The sequence below is a fragment of the Canis lupus genome, chromosome 2 (genome assembly GCF_011100685.1).
Source record: "Canis lupus familiaris isolate Mischka breed German Shepherd chromosome 2, alternate assembly UU_Cfam_GSD_1.0, whole genome shotgun sequence".
NCBI lineage: Eukaryota > Metazoa > Chordata > Mammalia > Carnivora > Canidae > Canis > Canis lupus.
Window position 1 is genome coordinate 61,571,448 of NC_049223.1, and position 20,159 is coordinate 61,591,606.

Below are 20,159 nucleotides of genomic sequence, written 5' to 3' on the forward strand. Positions count from 1 at the left end.
ATTAATAGGTTAAGTTTTGCACTGATACAACCAAACTAACTTGTTTGGTTCCACTATAAAGATGTTTAATGTTAAAATATACTCAGTTTCTCAAATGTAAAACAGGAAGCAGCACCTACTGGTTGCAAGCTACAAAGCCCATCACATTGACAAGCCTAAACTTGTCAGTGCTTTGTACTTGCCATAAAGGAAAAAAACAGCAGCACTGTAACTTCTAACAAAAAACTGAAAGGCCCCTAAAGATCAGAATCTTAAACTCCAGGACTGTCCCAATGTGACATACTTTACATTTCAAATACTGAGTTTAGAAATAAATCTCACTTTGTAAGATAAGTTACCTTTCAAACAACAAAGATAACTTGTTTCAACTCCAAGGTTGGCTTATTTATCAGGAACGAGGAGATTGGAGATTATAAAACAGGAAGTGGCACCAATTGGTCTTCAGACCACAAAGCCCTTCATGATGACAAGCCCAAACCTGTCACTACTCTATACTTGCTACAGGAAGTCAACAAAGATAACAGCAGAAAGTTGGCTTATGTATCAGGAATGAGATAATCTGGGATTGCCCATATGCTGCAGAAAAAGCCATGAGAAAGGTGCCTATAAAAGAGTACAACTCTCTCCAAATAACTAAATTGAGAACTGAATAAAACTAATGAAATGACTTTATTAGAAAAAGATTCTACTGAATCATAAAAGATCAGTGTCAGACAGTGAGGAGACAGACTCTTCAGATTAAATAATTATAAACTGAATTAATAATAAAACTGAAACACTGAGTTAACTGCAGAGACAAAAAATATGCTACTCCAGGTGATCAAGTGAGACCAAAATGTAAACAAGGACAATAAAATTCTTTTTAAATAGTTTATATGGTACCAAACACATTCATTCCTAGGTACACATACACCATAAGAGATATAAACAAAGCAGATAAAAATCTCAGAAGTCAGATATACCTGCCCAAAATCAAATGACAAGATTAATACTATATGTAATACCAGCCACAGCAAGCTAAAAGTGACAGCAAGGGTGACTGCCACTAGGAGAACAGTTTATAGGCTCTTACACTTTTATTTTGTACCACTTAACATATCACCTTTATCTCCACTAAAGAAACATCTCAGTGTGATGGAAAACAAAATAACGAACAGCTTATTTTTGGCAGAAGAAAGATTTTTCTTTTCAATCAACCACGTAGCTCAGGGAAAAAGGGTGAGCTCTCACTTAACTAGCTAGAGAGGATCAGACATATCAAACCCCAAGAACAATGGAGTGACACTTTCTTGCCAGAGGGCCTTTGCATCGGCATGAAACAGAGAGCTAGATCTGGGTTTAAACTTGAGCTCTGTTCCTAGTTTTTGGGCCTCACTTACCTAATCTTAAAAGTAAATAATTTGGGGTACTTGATCTAATTACGAGAATCTCTTATATTTATGAAATTCCTTTCAGCTCTATGATTCTTTGATTATAACTTTGTGTTTTATTGGGCTTTTGTAGTAGCAAAAGCATTCTACATAGTCTATGTAATTAATGTAACTGTATTTCCTTTTCTTATTTAGGTTACTAAGAATCATTTCTACATAGAAATACAGAGGACCAAAAACAAACAAAAAACATTTTTCAATGAATATAGACCTTGGTTAAGTTAAGGGAGATGAGAAGAGGGAGAAAATAAATTGTATTCAAAGGCATTTGAGCAAGCATATTTATCTGAACAAGATGCAAAAAGCAATCTGAACTATACATGCTGAGGATGAGCAGTCACGAAAAACACATCTCAAGACACCAGTACAAACCAAATGTGTTTTCAGTCTGTAACTCAGAGGAATAGCTTTGGGTGGCAAAGATGTTAAGTAAGAACAAAAATAAAGGACTTTCCACTTAATAAAAGAAGTTTTGGATATTACATAAAGAAATTCAAAAGACTTTTATGAAAATGTAATACTTAAAAACAAATCTGAGATTAAAACCCTTGAGAAATTTTTCAATGAGCATCTTTCCCTGATACACATTACAGGTTGACAAAATAATATCTGAACACATAGATAAATATTGTTCTGTCTTACCTTTTGCATATATAAAGAGCACCCAACAAAAATGGAAAACTTCAGACACGGTACAGGGCTGTCGCCTTTGGGGGAGGGAAAAAAAGTCATGAGATAAATTCATTGTAAGTATTCAAAAAAGACATCACAAATGACTATAAAGTATGTGAAAACCCAAACCCACAGTTAATGGGAGTGAGAACAAATTCCCTTCACACAGAAAACATATAAGAAGTTCTGTTCCAACCAAATTCTGGTAAGGACAAAGCCAGGGAAAGAGCTCATCTCAGAAAAAAGAAAATTCTCAAGAACTATAAAACAGTTCAAGGTCAAAACAGGTAAGGTAGAAAATGAGTAACAACAGTTCTTTTTTTTTTTTTTTTAAGATTTTATTTATTTATTCATGAGAGACAGAGAGGGGCAGAGACACAGGCAGAGGGAGATGCAGGCTCCATGCAGGGAGCCAAATGTGGGACTCGATCTGGGACCCCGGTGGGCTGAAGGCAGCTAAACTGCTGAGCCACCCGGGGTGCCCAACAACAGTTCTTTTGATGATGTGAGCAAGGCTAATGCTGCTTTCAGGCCCTTGTATACAATTGGATAATTTCCCTTTTTTTCCCCCTTTTCATAGCTGATGAGCTGTAAACTCTCCCTCCCAAAAGACATTCCAGTTTATTTTTTTTTTATTTTTTATTTTTTTTTTTTTTTAAGATTTTATTTATTCATGATAGTCACACAGAGAGAGAGAGAGAGGCAGAGACACAGGCAGAGGGAGAAGCAGGCTCCATGCAGGGAGCCTGACGTGGGATCCGATCCGGGGTCTCCAGGATCGCGCCCTGGGCCAAAGGCAGGCGCCAAACCGCTGCGCCACCCAGGGATCCCTACATTCCAGTTTACATCAAATCACTACAGGACTATTTAATGTAGATTCTGGGCTTCCTAGGACTCCTTATTCTTTAAGGCTATCCGTTGTATTTTGCCAAGCTGTCTGCTGCAGGGAGTTTCAGACCTTTTTTAAGCTCTTGGCTTTTCTGCCAGAATCTCTGCCAATGTTTAGATATCTGTGGTCTCCACATCCCAACAAGGAGCTCTCAGGAGAAGAATCAGGACACTGGGGTTTAGTTCCCCCACTTTCCCCTTGAGGCATACTTGTTCTCCATGTGCCTCAGTCTCTTCATCTGCTGAATGATTATTCCACTTGGGCATAGTTTTGTACTTCAGTCACCAGTCCATGGTAAGGATTAAATGTCAAAGTGGCTTCCCAGGGTGCCTGGGGGGCTCAGTCAGTAAAGTGTCTGACTCTTGATTTCTGCTCAGATCATGTACGCAGAGTTGTGAGACTGAGCCCTGGGTCGGGTTCCATGCATAGCACAGTCTGCTTGAGACTCTCTCTCCCTCTGCCCCTCCCCACATTCGTGCATGCTTGCTCTAAGATAAATAAATAAAATCTTTAAATAAATAGATAAATAAAAGTGGCCTCCCTACCATAGGCACATGAGAATCCAGTTTTAACGCCTACCAAGATAAAGATTAAAAAGTCAAACTTTTTGGCTTAACACACAAGCCGCTCTAAAAACTGAATCTTCGGGGGATCCCTGGTTTTGGCACCTGCCTCTGACCCAGCGTGTGATTCTAGAGTCCTGGGATCAGGTCCCACATTGGGCTCCCTGTGTGAAGCCTGCTTCTCCTTCTGCCTGTGTCTCTGCCTCTCTCTCTCGCTCTCTGTGTCTCTCATGAATAAATAAATAAAATCTTAAAAAAAAAAAAAAAAAAAAGCCTGAATCTTCAACTTGAGAACCCTAGAACTTAACCTACTGGCCAAATTGCCACTTCCGGTGTATTCCTTCTTTATCCTCTGTAACAAAGGCTCTATCTACCCATTCACCCATTGAAATCCTATCCATTGTTCCTTTCTTCACAGAATGTTACCTGCCTGGCTCATGTACAGTGGTTTAACTCTGCCTCAAAAGTTGCATGTTTCTGTTATCTTTCACATTTATACATGCCCCCGCTCCACAACTATACTGTAAGCTCTCAAAAGGCAATGGCTGTGGGTGTTTGGTGTCTGGTTTTTTTCTTTTAAAGACTCATGTCCTGGGGCACCTGGGTGGCTTAGTCAGTTAAGAATTCAACTATGGATTTTGGCTCAGATCATGACCTCAGGGTCATAGGCTCTGCACTGGGCATGGTGCCTGCTAAGATTCTCTCTCTGCCTCTGCTCTCTCTCTCAAAAATAAATAAATACTTGTGTCCTACAGAATACCTAACAATGTACTTTGCATAGTAAGTTCTCAATAAATACCCAGTGACAAACACTCAAAGTGTGTGTGAGATGTAGTACAGAGTCTTGTGAAGCACAATAGCTCCACACTTAATTGTGTGACCCTGACCAAATTACCTGACCTCTCAAGGGCTTATGTTCTTCTACCTGTACAACATCAACCTCATACAGTTTCATAGGGATTCACTTACATAATGCAGGTTTAGGTCTTAAACAGTCCCCATAATAAATGCTCAGTAAATGGTATACATTATTACCATTAGTCAAAAGTACTAATAAATGTATACAGAGTGATCTAAATGTAAATTTTTAAAAAACAAAGCTATCTTAGAATTTTCTTAACTGCAATTAGGCAGTATACATACCCCAATAAATATCAAAGCAAGTACAATCTAAAATCATTTTCTACAACTCTCCAAAGAAGATATTCTGTATCTTTCTGTAAAGGATGACATCAGCCTCACTCAGACTTAAAACAAAGCATCTATCCAAACTATAAGCAAACTAGAGCAGCTGCTTCCATATTAGTGGGGTCACCTATCTAAGAAAGTACATAGTTTGTTTTATTTTTAAAAGCTGCTCACTTACTGTAAATACCCTTCACAAAAATTTTATATTGAAGGAGAGGCAAAAAAAAAAAAAAAAAAAAGAAAAAGAAAAGAAAGAAAGAAAGAAAGAAGAAGAGAGGCAAACATTATTTGTTCAATTATAATAACTCTTTTTCCCCAACTTTTCTTGTCAAGATTGTTCTAATTCTACTTTGAGAACAATTTCCATTTCTACTTTATGAAAAAGTGTTCATGATAAAGAATTTGTATACCATGACTGTCTTTATCTGCCAGGAAAGATGGAAAATGCTGAGCCAGAGTAAGTTTATAGATTTTGCAGACATGATCAGAAAGCACAAATTCATAATATTTTCAGCTCCCTTATTTTCCCCCCATCCAGTTTCCCTACTCTTTTTTTTTTTAATGATTTTAGATTTTGTGTTTTTTTTTTTAAGATTTTATTTATTTTCATGAGAGACACACACATACACACACACACACACACAGAGGCAGAGACACAGGCAGAGGGAGAAGCAGGCCCCATGCAGGGAGCCTGACAGACTCAATCCTGGGTCTCCAGGATCAGGCCCTGGGCTGAAGGTGGCGCTAAACCTCTGAGCCACCCAGGCTGCCCAAGTTTCTCTACACTTGATTGACTGTCAACTTCAAAATACACACTGAAGCCAGTTCAGAGGGGATTTACCTGTTATTCAGCTGGACAAAAAAGTCAAATAATAGAAATAGTCAACACAGACAATAACAGAAAATTAAGGAGTCAGATTCTATACTCAGGTGACTAAGTGCTGAAAATATTTAAGGTCTCACTTTTGCATTTTTGGGTACTTCAGTGAAAAGGGCAAGTTTATTGAAACAGTAATTCCATGCATTTTGCAATGTGAAGGAAGCCAAATTCTTCATGGCTAACATGCAATGAAAGCAAGAAATTATTATTAAAAGAGAGCTGCTGGAAAGAGATTATTTTTTTTTAAAGATTTTATTTATTTATTCATGAGAGATACACAGAGACAGAGAGAGAGAGAGAGATTGGCAGAGACACAGGAGGAGGGAGAAGCAGGCTCCATGCAGGGAGCCCGACGTGGGACTCGATCCTGGGTCTCCAGGATCAGGCCCTGGGCTGAAGGCGGCACTAAACCGCTGAGCCACCCAGGCTGCCCAGAAAAAGAGATTATTTTTGAAATCGCATTTGTTTTTTTAAGACTAGCAAAATCGGGGCATCTGGGTGGCTCAATCAGTTATGAGACCAAATCTTGATTTTGGCTCAGGTCATGGCTTCACCAGTTGTGAGGCTGGGCCCCAGAGTGGCCTCTTCACCTGCCTCCTTGCCTCCTTACTGGGCAAAGAGCCTGCTTGAGATTCTCTCTGCCCCTCCCCCCACCTCACATACATATACTTTCTCTCTCTCTCTAAAAACAAACAAACAACTAGCAAAATAAGCGGAGGAGCACAAACTGAGAGATCAAAACTGTAGCACAGATAAAATATATGTATACGTATTCCTGACGAACAAATACAAAAACATACCGCTGTTTTCTTCCTCTCTGTTGACGGGGCTGCTCCTCTTGAGGATATTTAAAAATGTCCTGAAAAATGGGTTCATATTTCTTAAAAATTACCGCTGAAACAGTGAAGTTTCTTTCTAATCTCTCGGTACGTTCTCTGAAATGTGGGGGGAGATTTGCCATGTCTTCCCACTTCTTCATCTTGTTAAAAAATTCAATTAAGCTGATATTAAAAATAAAGAGAGATATTTTCAACATTAACAAGATAGAGTACACAAATGTAATTACATCAAAATTTAACTCATTAAGTTATATTACTTTGAGACAGTGATAAATATCACAACTCATGTCTCTGATTAGCTTCATCTCTTACAGACTGGTTTATTTCTCCGATTTTCCTAATCTGTTTTTTTCTGAGGTTATCGAAGGGTTTTATTTTTTAAATTATGAAATATATAAAAGTACAAAATAATTAATCAGAGTAATGTAACCGACACTTATGTACCCAACTGCCAGATTTAACAAACATTCACATACTAAATAAATTTTGCCGTGTTGGCTTTAGGTTCTACAGAAACTGCCAAATTCCCACTTTGTCCTCCTTCCCAAACTCTCCTCTGACTGCTCTGCCTCCTCAAAGATCACCACCATTCTAAAGTTAGTCCGAATCCTTCCCATCCATGTTTTTATACTTACTATCTAATGTAGTTACAATACAGGTCTACATGTATCCATAAACACTATGTAGTATCTTTTGTATGTGTAGTTTTAAGATTTTACATAAATAGTATCATACTATATAAGTGGCATTCTGCAACTTGCTTTTTCATTCAGTATTTCTGAAATTAACATTGATACATGCAGATCTCCTTCATTTTAACTATTAAAAATATTCTTTAATAAATAATAGTGAAAGGGAATATAAGGGAAGGGAGAAGAAATGTGTGGGAAATATCAGAAAGGGAGACAGAACGTAAAGACTGCTAACTCTGGGAAACGAACTACGGGTGGTAGAAGGGGAGGAGGGCGGGGGGTGGGAGTGAATGGGTGACGGGCACTGGGGATTATTCTGTATGTTAGTAAATTGAACACCAATAAAAAATAAATTAAAAAAAATATTCTTTAGTATGAACTACCATGATTTTTTGCATTGGTTTCCCAACCAATGGAAATTGAGGCTTCTAATTTTACATTCTGACCAAAAAAATGCTGTAATCAATACATCCTTGTAGATGTATGTAAGAGCTTCTTTAGGAACCACACCAATAAGTAGAAGTGCTAAGTCAGAGACTGTGCATCTTCAGCTCGACCAGATATGGCTGAATTTCCCATTTAAGTGGCCATGGCAATTTATACTCTCACCAAGTACATCAGCAACATAGAGCTCCCATTTCTCTGAATAATGACCAAATAATGACCAAAGGTTTTATCAGACTCCAAATTTCCCCAATTTGAAGAGAATGACAGTTACTTTGTTTTTTACTTTGAACTTCCTTGATTTCTAGTGAAATTGAGCGTCTTTACATATATACTCACATATAGGTATGTGAGTTTTGACCTTTGTGAAATCATTCTTTACCCACTTTTAGTAGTTGTTTGTCAATCATGCAACCATTTGTTACTAGTTCTTTATATAATCCTGGATACTGACCTTTTCAGTTATACATACTGTAAATATCTTCTCCCAATATACTCTTTGTTTTTAATCCATTTTAGTCCATTATGGCAGTAAATAATCTGAACCCAGAGGTAAAAATTTAAAGATAGAAACTGAGTTTTTAAAATGGAAATACAACTGAAGCCTAGGACTGTATTACTTGCATTAAAATATTGGGTAAGTTCAATTTACTATTGTTTATGATGAAGATTCTATAATTTGACCTTTGCTTCTAAAGTTCCTTATCTGTCACTTAACTGGATTACTCTGCCTCCACTTTTCGTCTCCATAATGATTTTATTTTTGCACCTTATTTAAGTCCACTTATGCAGGTTTACAGCCCAGGTATTCAACTCTTTATGCACTGCCTCTTGTCCTTAGGCCTAAATATAACTCAGGATGGAGCTCAAGGTTAAGAAATAGACTACAGCTAAAATATTACATTTCTTGTTAATTAGTCTAATATTGATCAGACTAATTAAGTGATTAATTAGTGATTTTTTAAACTATTAGGTACATAAATTTTGACAGTGGTATTCTCCCAACAAAGTGCCAAATATCCTTTTTCCATCAATCCTTAGTGAATCATAAAAGAAAATTCACCCAAAAGGCATAAATAATAATCAATTCAATTATACAACAGATAGAAAAACGATTTCTTTCTGCCTCTTCTTTAAAACATCATTTGACTCTTCCAATAATCATAATACTGTTGCTTATCCCTCAACGAAAAGGAGAGGTATTTACACATTCCATATAGTAAAATACAAATTCTGTCCATGCAGTTCTAAGTTTAATACTGTATTTTATTAACCTTTGCAATTTAGAGTACTTCCTAAAGTTTCTCAATATCCTTATTTAGAATTCTCCCAACACTGTGCAATGGTAAATCATAATGTTTAACAGCAAACTCTTTATAAAATTGCCTAACACATTAAAATTTCAATAGTTTTCGCCAAAGAAGTATAATATAATAGATACTAACTTAGATGTGGTAAAGGGAAACCATGACCTAGTTTCTAAATTCAGCACTCTATAGATACAAACACCCAGGAGATAATGAACAAAGAGAATTCTTACTAACACTATGATTTTGGGGCTTTCATATTTGTCATTCTCTAGTTTTCAAACTCTGATATAGTTACCTCTGCTCTGAACATCTCAGGATTCTAGTTAAAGATACATAGTTTCCTTCAACTGTCCCTTTGCTTACAGTTGGCACAGATTTTCTGCAAGCCACATATAAGGCACATGCTAACCAGTGAAGATCATTTCCCTGTAAAATAAAAGAAAATTGATGTTTAGTTAACCAGCTATATAAACATTTCCATATAAACAACTTTTTAGGGTAGCCCCCGGTGGCTTAGTGGTTTGGCGCGCCGCCTTGGGCCCAGGGCGTGATCCTGGAGACCCGGGATCGAGTCCCACGACATGCTCCCTGCATGGACCCTGCTTCTCCCTCTACCTGTCTCTCTCTCTGTCTCTAATAAATAAATAAAATCTTAAAAAAAAAAAACCCAAAACTTTTTAGATTAAACTCTTTAGATTAAACAAAAGGTGCTATTTTTAGGTTTGTGGGAAACTGTATTTTCAATGATGGCTGTAGCCCATGTGCTCCTTATACTATATATTGACATTTTCACATTGAGAGACAGGAATCTGTGTTTTGTTCCCTCATTTTCAATTGTGTTAACTAATAGAGTAGGTGAAAATGATGCTCTGTAACTTGCAAGATCATAAAGGGCAATAAAGATTCTATCTGGTTCACTCTCTCAGCACATGTGCCTTGGGTGTCCCAGTGTGGGATAAATTAACAGTCACAGAGACTCGATTTTCTCATCTGAGGACTGTGAGAATGAAATGAGTTGCAAGCTTAAAGCACAGGAAACACAAGAAATCAAAAGGTAAAATTCTATAACCAATATTCTGTATTAAATGTTGTATGAGGGGTGCCTGGATGGCTTGGTCGGTTAATCGTCCTGCCTTCAGCTCAGATCACACAATCTCAGGGTCCTCGGATGGAGCCCTGCATCCCACTCCCTGCTCAGCGGGGAGCCTGCTTTTCCCTCTCTTCCCAGCTTGTGCTCTCTGTGGCTATCTCTGTCTCTCAAATAAATAAATAAAATCTTTAAAAAAAAATCACAGGAGTCTTATTTTCCATCGTACACTTCCATGAGACTGACATCCTACGTGTTATCTTGCAGCATACCCCACTACAAGCTCCACAAGGGCAGAAATTTTTTAAGTTTTGTTCACTGCCCTGTCCCCACCATCTACAACAGTATCGGGCAAAGAGGTGATTTAAAAAAAAAAAAAATCGATAAATGAATATTCATTCATTCACTGAGTAAACGGAGCTAAGAATCTGAGATCCAAGTCTTTAACAAATTGAGTAATCAAACATGTTTTCAAAAATATTTTACTAACCATCTACTGCTTGTCACTTGCTTACGTAACACTGGATTTCATACAACTCAGCCCCTATGAGTTGAAATACCTCAACTGTATGGTGATACTACTTGTTCTATCCAATTTCGAAGACTGTTGAGAAGACAAAATAAGAGCTTATTTGCAACCACTTATGCCCATCACCAAAGAACGGCTGGAATCACTGACCAGACAACCACCGAGGAATAAAGAGGAAGATGGCCCATGCGGCCACATGCCCGCCCTGAGGACACGAGGGCGCTCTGTAAACTGAGGCGCAAGCACGGTCCATGACTGCCTTGTGCGCCACAAACCACACGGAACCTCGTGAGACCTTCAGCGCAAATCATCTCAGATGTACGTATCACGACATTGAGCTCCGGGGTGGCTAACTGTGCAAAGCCCCCTAGGTCTGTCAGGTCCTGAAGCCACTACAGGACTAGCCTTCCCGCTTCCCCGCCCCCACGCCGCAGAGCGCAACTACGGGGAGGAGGGACCTTGGCACACCAACAAACAGCGAGTAACCTCCGTGGGTCACACACAGGCGGAGACACCCTGCTCTTAGGACTGACTAGTACCTTCGTCAGGCCTTCCCATCCGGAGCCTATTGGCCCCGCTCTTGCCACAGACCGTAACGCAACGCAAGACAGTCCTCCGGCCTCCCGCCGGGCGCCACCCACCAGCGCCACAGCTGGTAAACAATCCCGACTTCCGTGTCACTTCCCATTGGTCCATGAAGGGGCGGTGCCTACGCAGCCGAGCCTCACTGGCTAGAATGGCCATTCTTCTCCCGTGCGAGCCCCGTCCGAGGAGAGGGACAGAGGCTGCCTGAGCGGCGGCGACGCCGGGGCGCTGCGCGGCGTGCGAGGTGACCGAGAGGTCGTCCGGGTCGTCGCGGGGCGTGCTTCCCGGGGACGGCCCGGGGACGGCCAGGGGGCGTGTGTCTACACGGAGGTAGGCCGACGGCCCGTTTCGTGTGCCCCACGGAAGACCCGCCTCACGCCACACACACAAACACAGCCCGAGACGTGAACGACGCGTTTGCCGTCCGGACGCGACGGCAGGGCCAAGGCAGGGCCAAGGCAGGGCCAAGGCAGGCCCCGGGCGGCTCGGTGCGGCAGGGGCGGAGCGCAGGAGGGGCGCTGCCCCGGGCGGACCCCGCGGGAGCACAGCCAGGCGCCGGCGCCCCCGCCCCCGCCCCCGGCCTCGCAGCTGCACCTGCTCCGTCCGCCAGCGAGGGGGCTGTACTCCCGCAACCGTGACCGCAGCTCGGCCCCGCCCCCGGAGGGGGAAGCTGCGAGGCGGGGTTCCCCCGCCGGGCCACCGGAGGTTTCCTAAAGCAGGTCCCAGGAGCAGGGAGCGCAGGGACGGCGCGAGGGCCGCGGGGACCGGGGAGACCCGCGGAGACCCGCGGAGACCCGGGGCCTGCCCGACGGTCGCGCAGGACGCCCGGCCCGGGAGGGAGGGGCCCATCCCCGCGGCGGGGCGCGACCACTAGGCCCGGGACGCCCCTCGCCTCCGCCCCCGGGCGCACCTCCAGCGTGTAGCTCTCGCTCATGTTGCGGTAGCTGTCCCAGGCCTCGGCCCGCGCCGCCTCGTCCATGTTGAGGCGGCTGCACAGCTCGTCGAACCGCTGCTGGGTCTGAGGGGCCGGCGACCGGGCCGGCTGCGCGGCGTCCTCCGCCTCCCCGTCGTCTTCCTCCTCCTCATCCGAGGCTGCCGCCGCCGGAGGGGGAGGCGGGGGCGGCGGCGACTGGTCGCCTCCCGACGGCATGGCGCACCCCTGGGCGGCCGGTCCTCAGGGGAGCTGAGGGCCGGAGCCCGCAGCCATTCAAACCGCGAAGCGCCCGCCCGTCCGCCGTCCGCCGTCCGCACGGCGACTGCGCCGCCACCAAGGAAGCTAGACCTCAGGTAGGCACCCGTAGTTCTGAGCGGGGCCTGATGGGCAATGTAGTCCGAGCCGGAGGCCCACGGGGGCCAAAAACCATATTAAAAAAAAAAAAATCAACGGACGTCGCGCTCCTGGGGCTAAAATAAAAGTGTCTTTGCGACGTTTTAATTAAGTCTTCACGGTGGGACTATTCAGCAGGGCTGTGCTGAAGAGAAAACATCCAAGAAACAATGACTTGTGACGGCTTACTGCCCAAGGTGTCTCCGAAATTAATACTCATTATCTGCCTGTCTTTAACTGTAAAGTAAGAGTAATAGCAAGCAAGGGCCTGTTTACCTAAGTTCGAACTTCAGCATCGCTCCTAATTTCTAGTTCTTTCCTATATTTTAACTTTATGTGAGCCTTTCAAATAATCATTGGATTATTTATTTATTTATTTATTTATTTATTTATTTTACAGCGGCAATTCTCTTATTTCCCAAAGGGCCAATTTACATTCGCTCTAAGTGATATATTTGTACTATCCTCAGTGGCTTACCTTTGTTCTTTTATTTTTATTTTGCTTTCTCTTTCATGCTTAGAGTAGACTTCAATCACTTTGAATCACTTTATTAACAATCCTCTTTGATTTACAAGTGGATGTAGTATAGGACATTTTTCTGTTTGAGGAACCACTAATGCATTGCCAATGGCCATGGGGTCACTTCTTTCTCTCTTCCTTGACCCTCCTTTTTTTTTTTTTTTTTTGAATTTTTTAAAGATTTTGTTTATTTATAAGACACACAGAGAGAGGCAGAAACAGGCAGAAGAGCAGGCTTTCCGCCAGAGCCGGAGGCAGAACTGGATCCCAGAATCACGACCTGAGCCAAATGCAGATGCTGAACCACTGAGCCACCCAGGCGCCCCTCTTCCATGACCCTTTGAACGCATCCACCTGCTGTGAGGAAGCCCAGGTTACTTGGAGAAGCATGCTATCAACGATCGACAAAGCTGGGCATTAAAGAGGTGAAAATAGATTTTATTCAGACACTACTGACAATGAAGTAAAGAGCTGAGCTCCATTCCAATCTGTGCAGGGGTCTTTAAAAAAAAAAAAAAAGAGGAAACCTGGGTGGCATGAATAAATAAATAAAATCTTACCAAAAAAATCTGTGCACAGGTGAGTGGATGATTTAAAGGGAGAATGAAGGACTAGGGATGGGAGAAAGTGGAGCTCAACCAAAAAATTCCAAAGGGTTAGTGAGTGTCAATGTGATCAGGCCAGCAGGCAAGTTATTGAATTTAGGATTCTATCTTCCTTCCTACAAAGACTAGGAGACTGAGACCCTATATGGCTTTCAGATCATTGAGAACGACACTTCAAATTGCAGGAGATACATACACATCTCAAAGGCACAGAGGAAGGAGTCACCATTGGAAGCCGTTTTCGGTAAATCGCCAGGTGTTGGTTAGAACCAAGGGTGAATTCTGGCAGCCATGAGTTTTCTTAGGCATTTTAATGCAGGGCTGCAGTCATCCTAGGGCACGCCCCTGTGCTGCTAGAAGCTATGCTATAGTTTGGTCATCTCTTGAGTACAGAAGTCTGGAGGAGAGTTGCATAGTTTTCATGGGGTGCATACAACCTCAGCCCCAGCCATGTTGAATGAGCCAGTTTGGAAGCAGAACCTCCAGCTTTCAATCAAGCTGTTCCCAGCTAATACTTTATGGAGCAGAGATGAATCTTGCCACTGATCCCTGCTCAGGTGCAGATTTGTGGGCAAAAGAAATTATTATTATTCTTTCTTTTTTTTATTATTATTCTTTCAAGTTACAAAGTTTTAGGATGACTTGTTATGCAGCAATAAATAAACACTGGGGTGGCTAGGTGGCTTAGTTGCTTCCACATCCGACTCTTGACTTTGGGCAGGTGTTGATTTCAGGGTCATGAGTTTGAGCCTGCATTGGGCTCCACGCTGTGCATGGAGCATACATTAAAAAAAGGAAAAAAGAAATAGGAAAAAATAAGCACCTATGGAGTATAAGACATGTTACGATCAACTATTTTTTTTAAAGATTTTATTTATTCATGAGAGATACAGAGAGAGAGAGGCAGAGACATAGGCAGAGGGAGAAGCAGGCTCCCTGTGGGGAGTCTGATGTGGGACTCCATCCCAGAACCCCAGGATCACAACCTAAGCCAAAGACAAACACTCAACCACTGAGATACTCCTCTATCAACTATTTTTATAGAAGCCTCAATTTTGCATGTATAAAATCCTTGCCCCGTTGTGATATGATAGCCCAGTAGAACGTCAAAGCCCCCAAATGGCAATCTAAAGATAAACTTTATTTTTACATTGCATATATGACCTTAGAATACATGAGTTAACTGTGAAATTTCACATAAACTTTTATAAGACAAAACACAGCGGTCTTGAACCTTTTTGGTCATGTCTTCCCAAAAGAATTACCTTGTAGAAAAGAAATATTTTATTATTTTTTTTTATTGGAGACCTTGTAGGATATTTTAAAGTTAACATCTAATAGTGTTTTTTTTTTTTTAAGATTATTTATTTATTCATTAATGAGAGACACAGAGAGAGAGAGAGCACAGCAGAGGGAGGAGCAGGTTCCATGCAGGGAGCCCGACGTGGGACTCGATTCCTGGTCTCTAGGATCACGCCTTGGGATGAAGGTGCCGCTAACGCTGAGCGCCCCCCCGCCCCCGCCCCCGCCCCCGGGCTGCCCTAAAAGTTTGTGTTAAAAGTTTGATGAACCTTTCAGCCCCTGGACGCCCTCGAGTAAGCATCGTTAAAGTCTCCCCTCCCACCGCCGTCATGTCTAAGTCAGAGTCTCCCAAGGAGCCTGAGCAGCTGCGGAAGCTCTTCATTGGAGGTTTGAGCTTGTAAACAACCGATGAGAGTCTGCGGTGCCATTTTGCGCAATGGGGAAGGCTTATGGACTGTGTGGTAATGAGAGACCCCAACACCAAGCGCTCCAGAGGCTTTGGGTTCCTCATGTAGGCCACCTGGAGGAGGTGGGTGCAACCATGAACACAAGGCCACACAAGGTGGATGGAAGAGTTGTGCAACCAAAGAGGGCTGTCTCCCGAGAAGATTCTCAAAGACCTGGTGCCCACTTCACTGTGAAAAAGATTTTTGTTGGTGGCATTAAAGAAAACACTGAAGAACGTCAGCTAAGAGATTATTTTGAACAGTATGGGAAAATGGAAGTGATTGAGATCATGACTGACCCAGGCAGTGGCAAAAAGAGAGGTTTTGCTTCTGTGACATTTGATGACCATGACTCTGTAGACAAGATTGTCATTCAAAAATACCATACTGTGAATGACCACAACTGTCAAGTAAGGAAAGCCCTATCGAAGCAAGAGATGGCTAATGCTTGGTCCAGCCAAAGAGGCCGAAGTGGTTCTGGAAACTTTAGTGGTGGTCGTGGAGGTGGTTTTGGTGGGAATGACACCTTTGGTCGTGGAGGGAATTTCAGTGGTCAAGGTGGCTTCAGAGGCAGTCGAGGTGGTGATGGATACGGTGGCAGTGGGGATGGCTAGAACGGATTTGGTAATGATGGAAGCAACTTTGGAGGTGGCGGAAGCTATAACGATTTTGGCAATTACAACAATCAATCCTCAAATTTTGGACCCATGAAAGGAGGAAATTTTGGAGGCAGAAGCTCTGGCCCCTATGGTGGTGGAGGCCAGTACTTTGCCAAACCACGAAACCAAGGTGGCCATGGTGGTTCCAGCAGCAGCAGCAACTATGGCAGTGGCAGAAGGTTTTAATTTCTACCAGGGAACAAAGCTTAGCAGGAAAGGAGAGCCAGAGAAGTGACGGGAAGCAACAGGTTACAACAGATTTGTGAACTCAGCCAAGCAGTGGTGGCAGGGCCTAGCTGCTACAAAGAAGACATGTTCTAGATGATAGTCATGTGTATGGGCAAAAAACTTGAGGACTATATTTGTGACTAATTGTATAACGGGTTATTTTAGTTTCTGTTCTGTGGAAAGTGTAAAGCAGTCCAACAAAGGGTTTTGTTTTATTTATTTATTTATTTATTTAATTTTATTTTTCCAACAAAGGGTTTTAATGTAGATTTTTTTTTGCACCCATGCTGTTGATTGCTAAGTGTAATGGTGTGATCATGATGCTGAATAAATGTCTTTTTAGAAAATAAAAAATAAATAAAAATTTGATGAAGTGTAATATCCAACATGGAACTATAAACCTTTTAAAACAAAACATTACTAACCTTTAAATATATCCAATGGACTCATAACAATTTGATACTCACTATAATCCATTTTTAAAATCCATGAATAAAATTTTTCTTTAACAATGAGAAATCTTATATCCTTCCTTTCTTTTACTTCATATTCCCATTTTATTATTCCAACAAAATTTTATCCTAATATGTTCTGTGCTCCAAAGTTCTTTATTGATTCCTTTCCTATTTTCTTTCAGCAAAAATGTATTTGTTACAAATGAATTTTTCAAGTATCTTTCTGTTTATTCTTTTATGTGTTCATCGAGATATAACTTGCATGCAGTAAACTTACTCTTGTAAGTATACAGCTCTGAATTTTGACGAAAACATAGAGTTACATTCACCACCATCAAACTACAGAACATTTCCAGCACCTGAAAAGTTTCCTATGCCCCTTTGTAGGAATCCCCTCATCCCATAGCCCCTGGCAACCACCAATTTTCTGTTCCTTATAGTTTTGCCTCTTCCAAAATGTCACATAAATGTAATCATATAACATATAGCCTTTGAGTTTGGCTTCTTTCAACTTAGCGTGATGCCTTTCAGATTCATCTATGTGCCAGTGGTTTGTTCCTTTTTATTGATAAGTAATATTCTATTGCACGGATGTCTCAGTGTTTACTTATCCATCCAACAGTTGAAGATATCTTGGTTGTTTCCAGTTTAGGGTAATTATAAGAAAAGCTACCATGACATTTATGTAAATGTTTTTTCATAACTTAAGTTTTTTGTTACTCTTGGGTATACACATAGGAGTGTGCTAGGGACTAAATGTGTTCTCCCCAAATTCATATGTTGAAGCCCTACCCCCCCCCCATGGGATTGTATTTGGAGATAGAGCATTTAGTAGGTAATTAAGGTTAAATGAGGTCATAAATGTGTGGCCTCATAAGAAAGCCACATGCATAGACTGAGGAAAGGCCACATGAGCACACAGGGAGAAGTGATCCTAGCAGACCAAGACAGAGCAGTGTTACTGGGTTATATGGTAAATGTTAAGCTTTACCATTTTTTCCCCCTAAAGTGTCTCTCTCATTTTACATTCCCACCCACAAGGAAATTTATATTTGGGGACTAAGTGGTACAAACTTCTAGTTATAAAAATAAATAAGTCATGGGAAGTAATGTACCGCATAGAGAATATAATCAATAATATTCTGATAACTTTGTATGGTGACAGGTAGTGACTAGACTTACCATGAGTATCATTTCATAATGTATAAAAATATTGAGGGATCCCTGGGTGGCGCAGCGGTTTGGCGCCTGCCTTTGGCCCAGGGCGTGATCCTGGAGACCCGGGATCGAATCCCACGTCGGGCTCCCGGTGCATGGAGCCTGCTTCTCCCTCTGCCTGTGTCTCTGCCTCTCTCTCTCTCTCTCTCTCTCCCTCTGTGACTATCATAAATAAATATAAATAATAAATAAATAAAATAAATAAAATATTGAATCACTGCAATATACACCTGAAGCTGATAGAATGTCACAATTATTTTTTAAAAATATTTTATTTATTTATTCATGAGAGACAGAGAGAGGCAGAGGGAGAAAGAAGCAGGCTCCATGCAGGGAGCCCGATGTGGGACTCGATCCCGGGACTCCAGGATCACGCCCTGGGCTGAAGGCAGATGCTCAACCGCTGAGCCACCCAGGTGTCCCTCACAATTATTTTAAAAACATGCATTTAAATTTACTTCCTATGATCAAGAAGCTCTAAGTGTTGTATTCCTTTCAGACTGAATGATCAGATGACTTTTATTGCTACTGTGGCTTCAGCTGTGTTTGCAATTTTGTGTCTCCCACAAATATTCAAAGAAAGAAGTGTTGGTACAAGCAAAAACCAGTTGAGGGCGCCATTGACTCAGGCAAGGCTGGAACCAATTTCTAGTTCATCTTGAGACCAGAGTTAACTAGCATTTCATCTGTGATTAATTCTAGTCAGGTATTTGTGTCTCTTATGAACTGATAGTATGAGCTCCTCAAGACAGCTTTCCCTATTGTGAATGAGAATCTGCCTGCTAAAAATTCAATTCACAGTATAAACTACAAAACCCAGCTAGACTGAGGTGTGCCTGGGTGGCTTACTCAGTTAAGTGTCAACTCAGGCGTCAACTTGATTTCGGCTCAAGTCATGATCTCAGGGTACTGGGATTGAGCCCCACATAGAGCTCTGTGCCCAACAGGGAGCCTGCTTGAGGATTCTCTCTCCCTGTGCCTCTCCATTCATTTTTTTTTCTCTCTCTCAAATAAATAAATAAATCTCAAAAACAAAACCAAAACCAAAAACAAAACAAAACAAAAAACCCTATTAGATTGAATATACAGGGAAGCCTTGGTAATCTGGAATGAATAGAACCTATCCTTTTAGTCCTCTATAAACAATTTTAAACGATAACTATTATAAAAATCATTGCCTTATAATGCCTATGGGGCCTGTTGAGTAGATATTAGGCTACATACCTTTAACTGCTTTGTACTGCAGAGTTTTAAGACATTTTTTCTAATCTTGAATAGCATTTTTTCTCTCACTTATGATATTCCATCAGTAACTTAATTGCAAAATTAAAAAAAAGGCTTTGTCTATTTTTTTTTAAGATTTTATTTATTTATTCATGAGAGACAGAGAGAGAGAGAGGCAGAGACACAGGCAGAGGGAGAAGCAGGCTCCATGTAGGGAGCCCGATGTGGACTCGATTGCGAGACTCCAGGATCATGTCCTGGGTGGAAGGCAGGTGCTAAACTGCTGAACCACCCAGGGATCCCTGGCTTTGTCTATTTTTATCTTCCTTCTTGCATTCAGGCTATATGATGTTTCTTTTCACCAAAGTCACCCTTTCTTTTATTGGAGGGAGGAGTACTTGAAACAAAGTAACAGAGGTGGCTGGGAATGTGTGTCAAGTTCACCACCAATAGGCCATGAGTGAGGGCCTTGCTTTGAGTGGAGAGAGTGAATATTAATAACTGAGTTTAAGAAATCAATCTTAAAAAAAAAAAATCAATCTTAACAAAAGACTCCTGAAAGCCACAGCAACCTTGAGAAAGAATTACACTTCCTGATTTCAAACAATACTACAAACCTATGGTAATCAAAACAGTACAGTGTTGGCATGAAAACAGACCCATGGTCACCAGAGTAAAATAAAAAGCCCAGAAATAAATCCATACATATATGGTCAATTAATTTATAATGAAGGAGCCAAGAATATACGATGAAAGAAGGATAGTCTCTTTGATTTGGTGTTGAGAAAACTGGACCACTACCTCACACCATATACAAAAATCAAAGTGTATTAAAGACATGGACACAGAACTGAAAACATAAAACTCCTAGAAGAAAACAAAGATCATAAGTGCCTCAACATTGGTCTTGGCAAAGATTTTCTGAATTTGATGCTAAAAGCAAAGGCAATAAGAGCAAAAATAAATAAATGGGGCTACATCCAACTAAAAATCTTCTGTATAGCAAAAAAAAAAAAAAAATCAACAAAATGAAAAGTGAAACTGCAGAAAGGGAGAAGATATTTGCA

General features: G+C 41.4%; 1 protein-coding gene and 1 pseudogene across 2 annotated transcripts in view; one reads left to right on the forward strand and one right to left on the reverse strand.

Annotated features, from left to right (window-relative positions):
* The window catches only part of RBL2 (RB transcriptional corepressor like 2), a 51,399-nt gene extending 39,141 nt beyond the window's left edge, over window positions 1-12,258 (reverse strand). Inside the window, exons 1-4 of one of the 2 annotated variants that reach the window (XM_038531039.1) lie at window positions 12,019-12,258; window positions 9,203-9,333; window positions 6,423-6,623; window positions 2,073-2,137 (exon numbers count right to left, since the gene is read on the reverse strand). In XM_038531039.1, coding sequence (XP_038386967.1) covers window positions 2,073-2,137; window positions 6,423-6,623; window positions 9,203-9,333; window positions 12,019-12,258 — 637 coding nt within the window. Of the gene's footprint in view, window positions 1-2,072; window positions 2,138-6,422; window positions 6,624-8,051; window positions 8,130-9,202; window positions 9,334-12,018 lie in introns of those variants that run through there. The other variant, XM_038531040.1, reaches the window with a different exon arrangement.
* On the forward strand, window positions 11,445-16,153 carry LOC102156246 (annotated as a pseudogene).
* The last annotated feature ends 4,006 nt before the right edge of the window (window positions 16,154-20,159 follow it).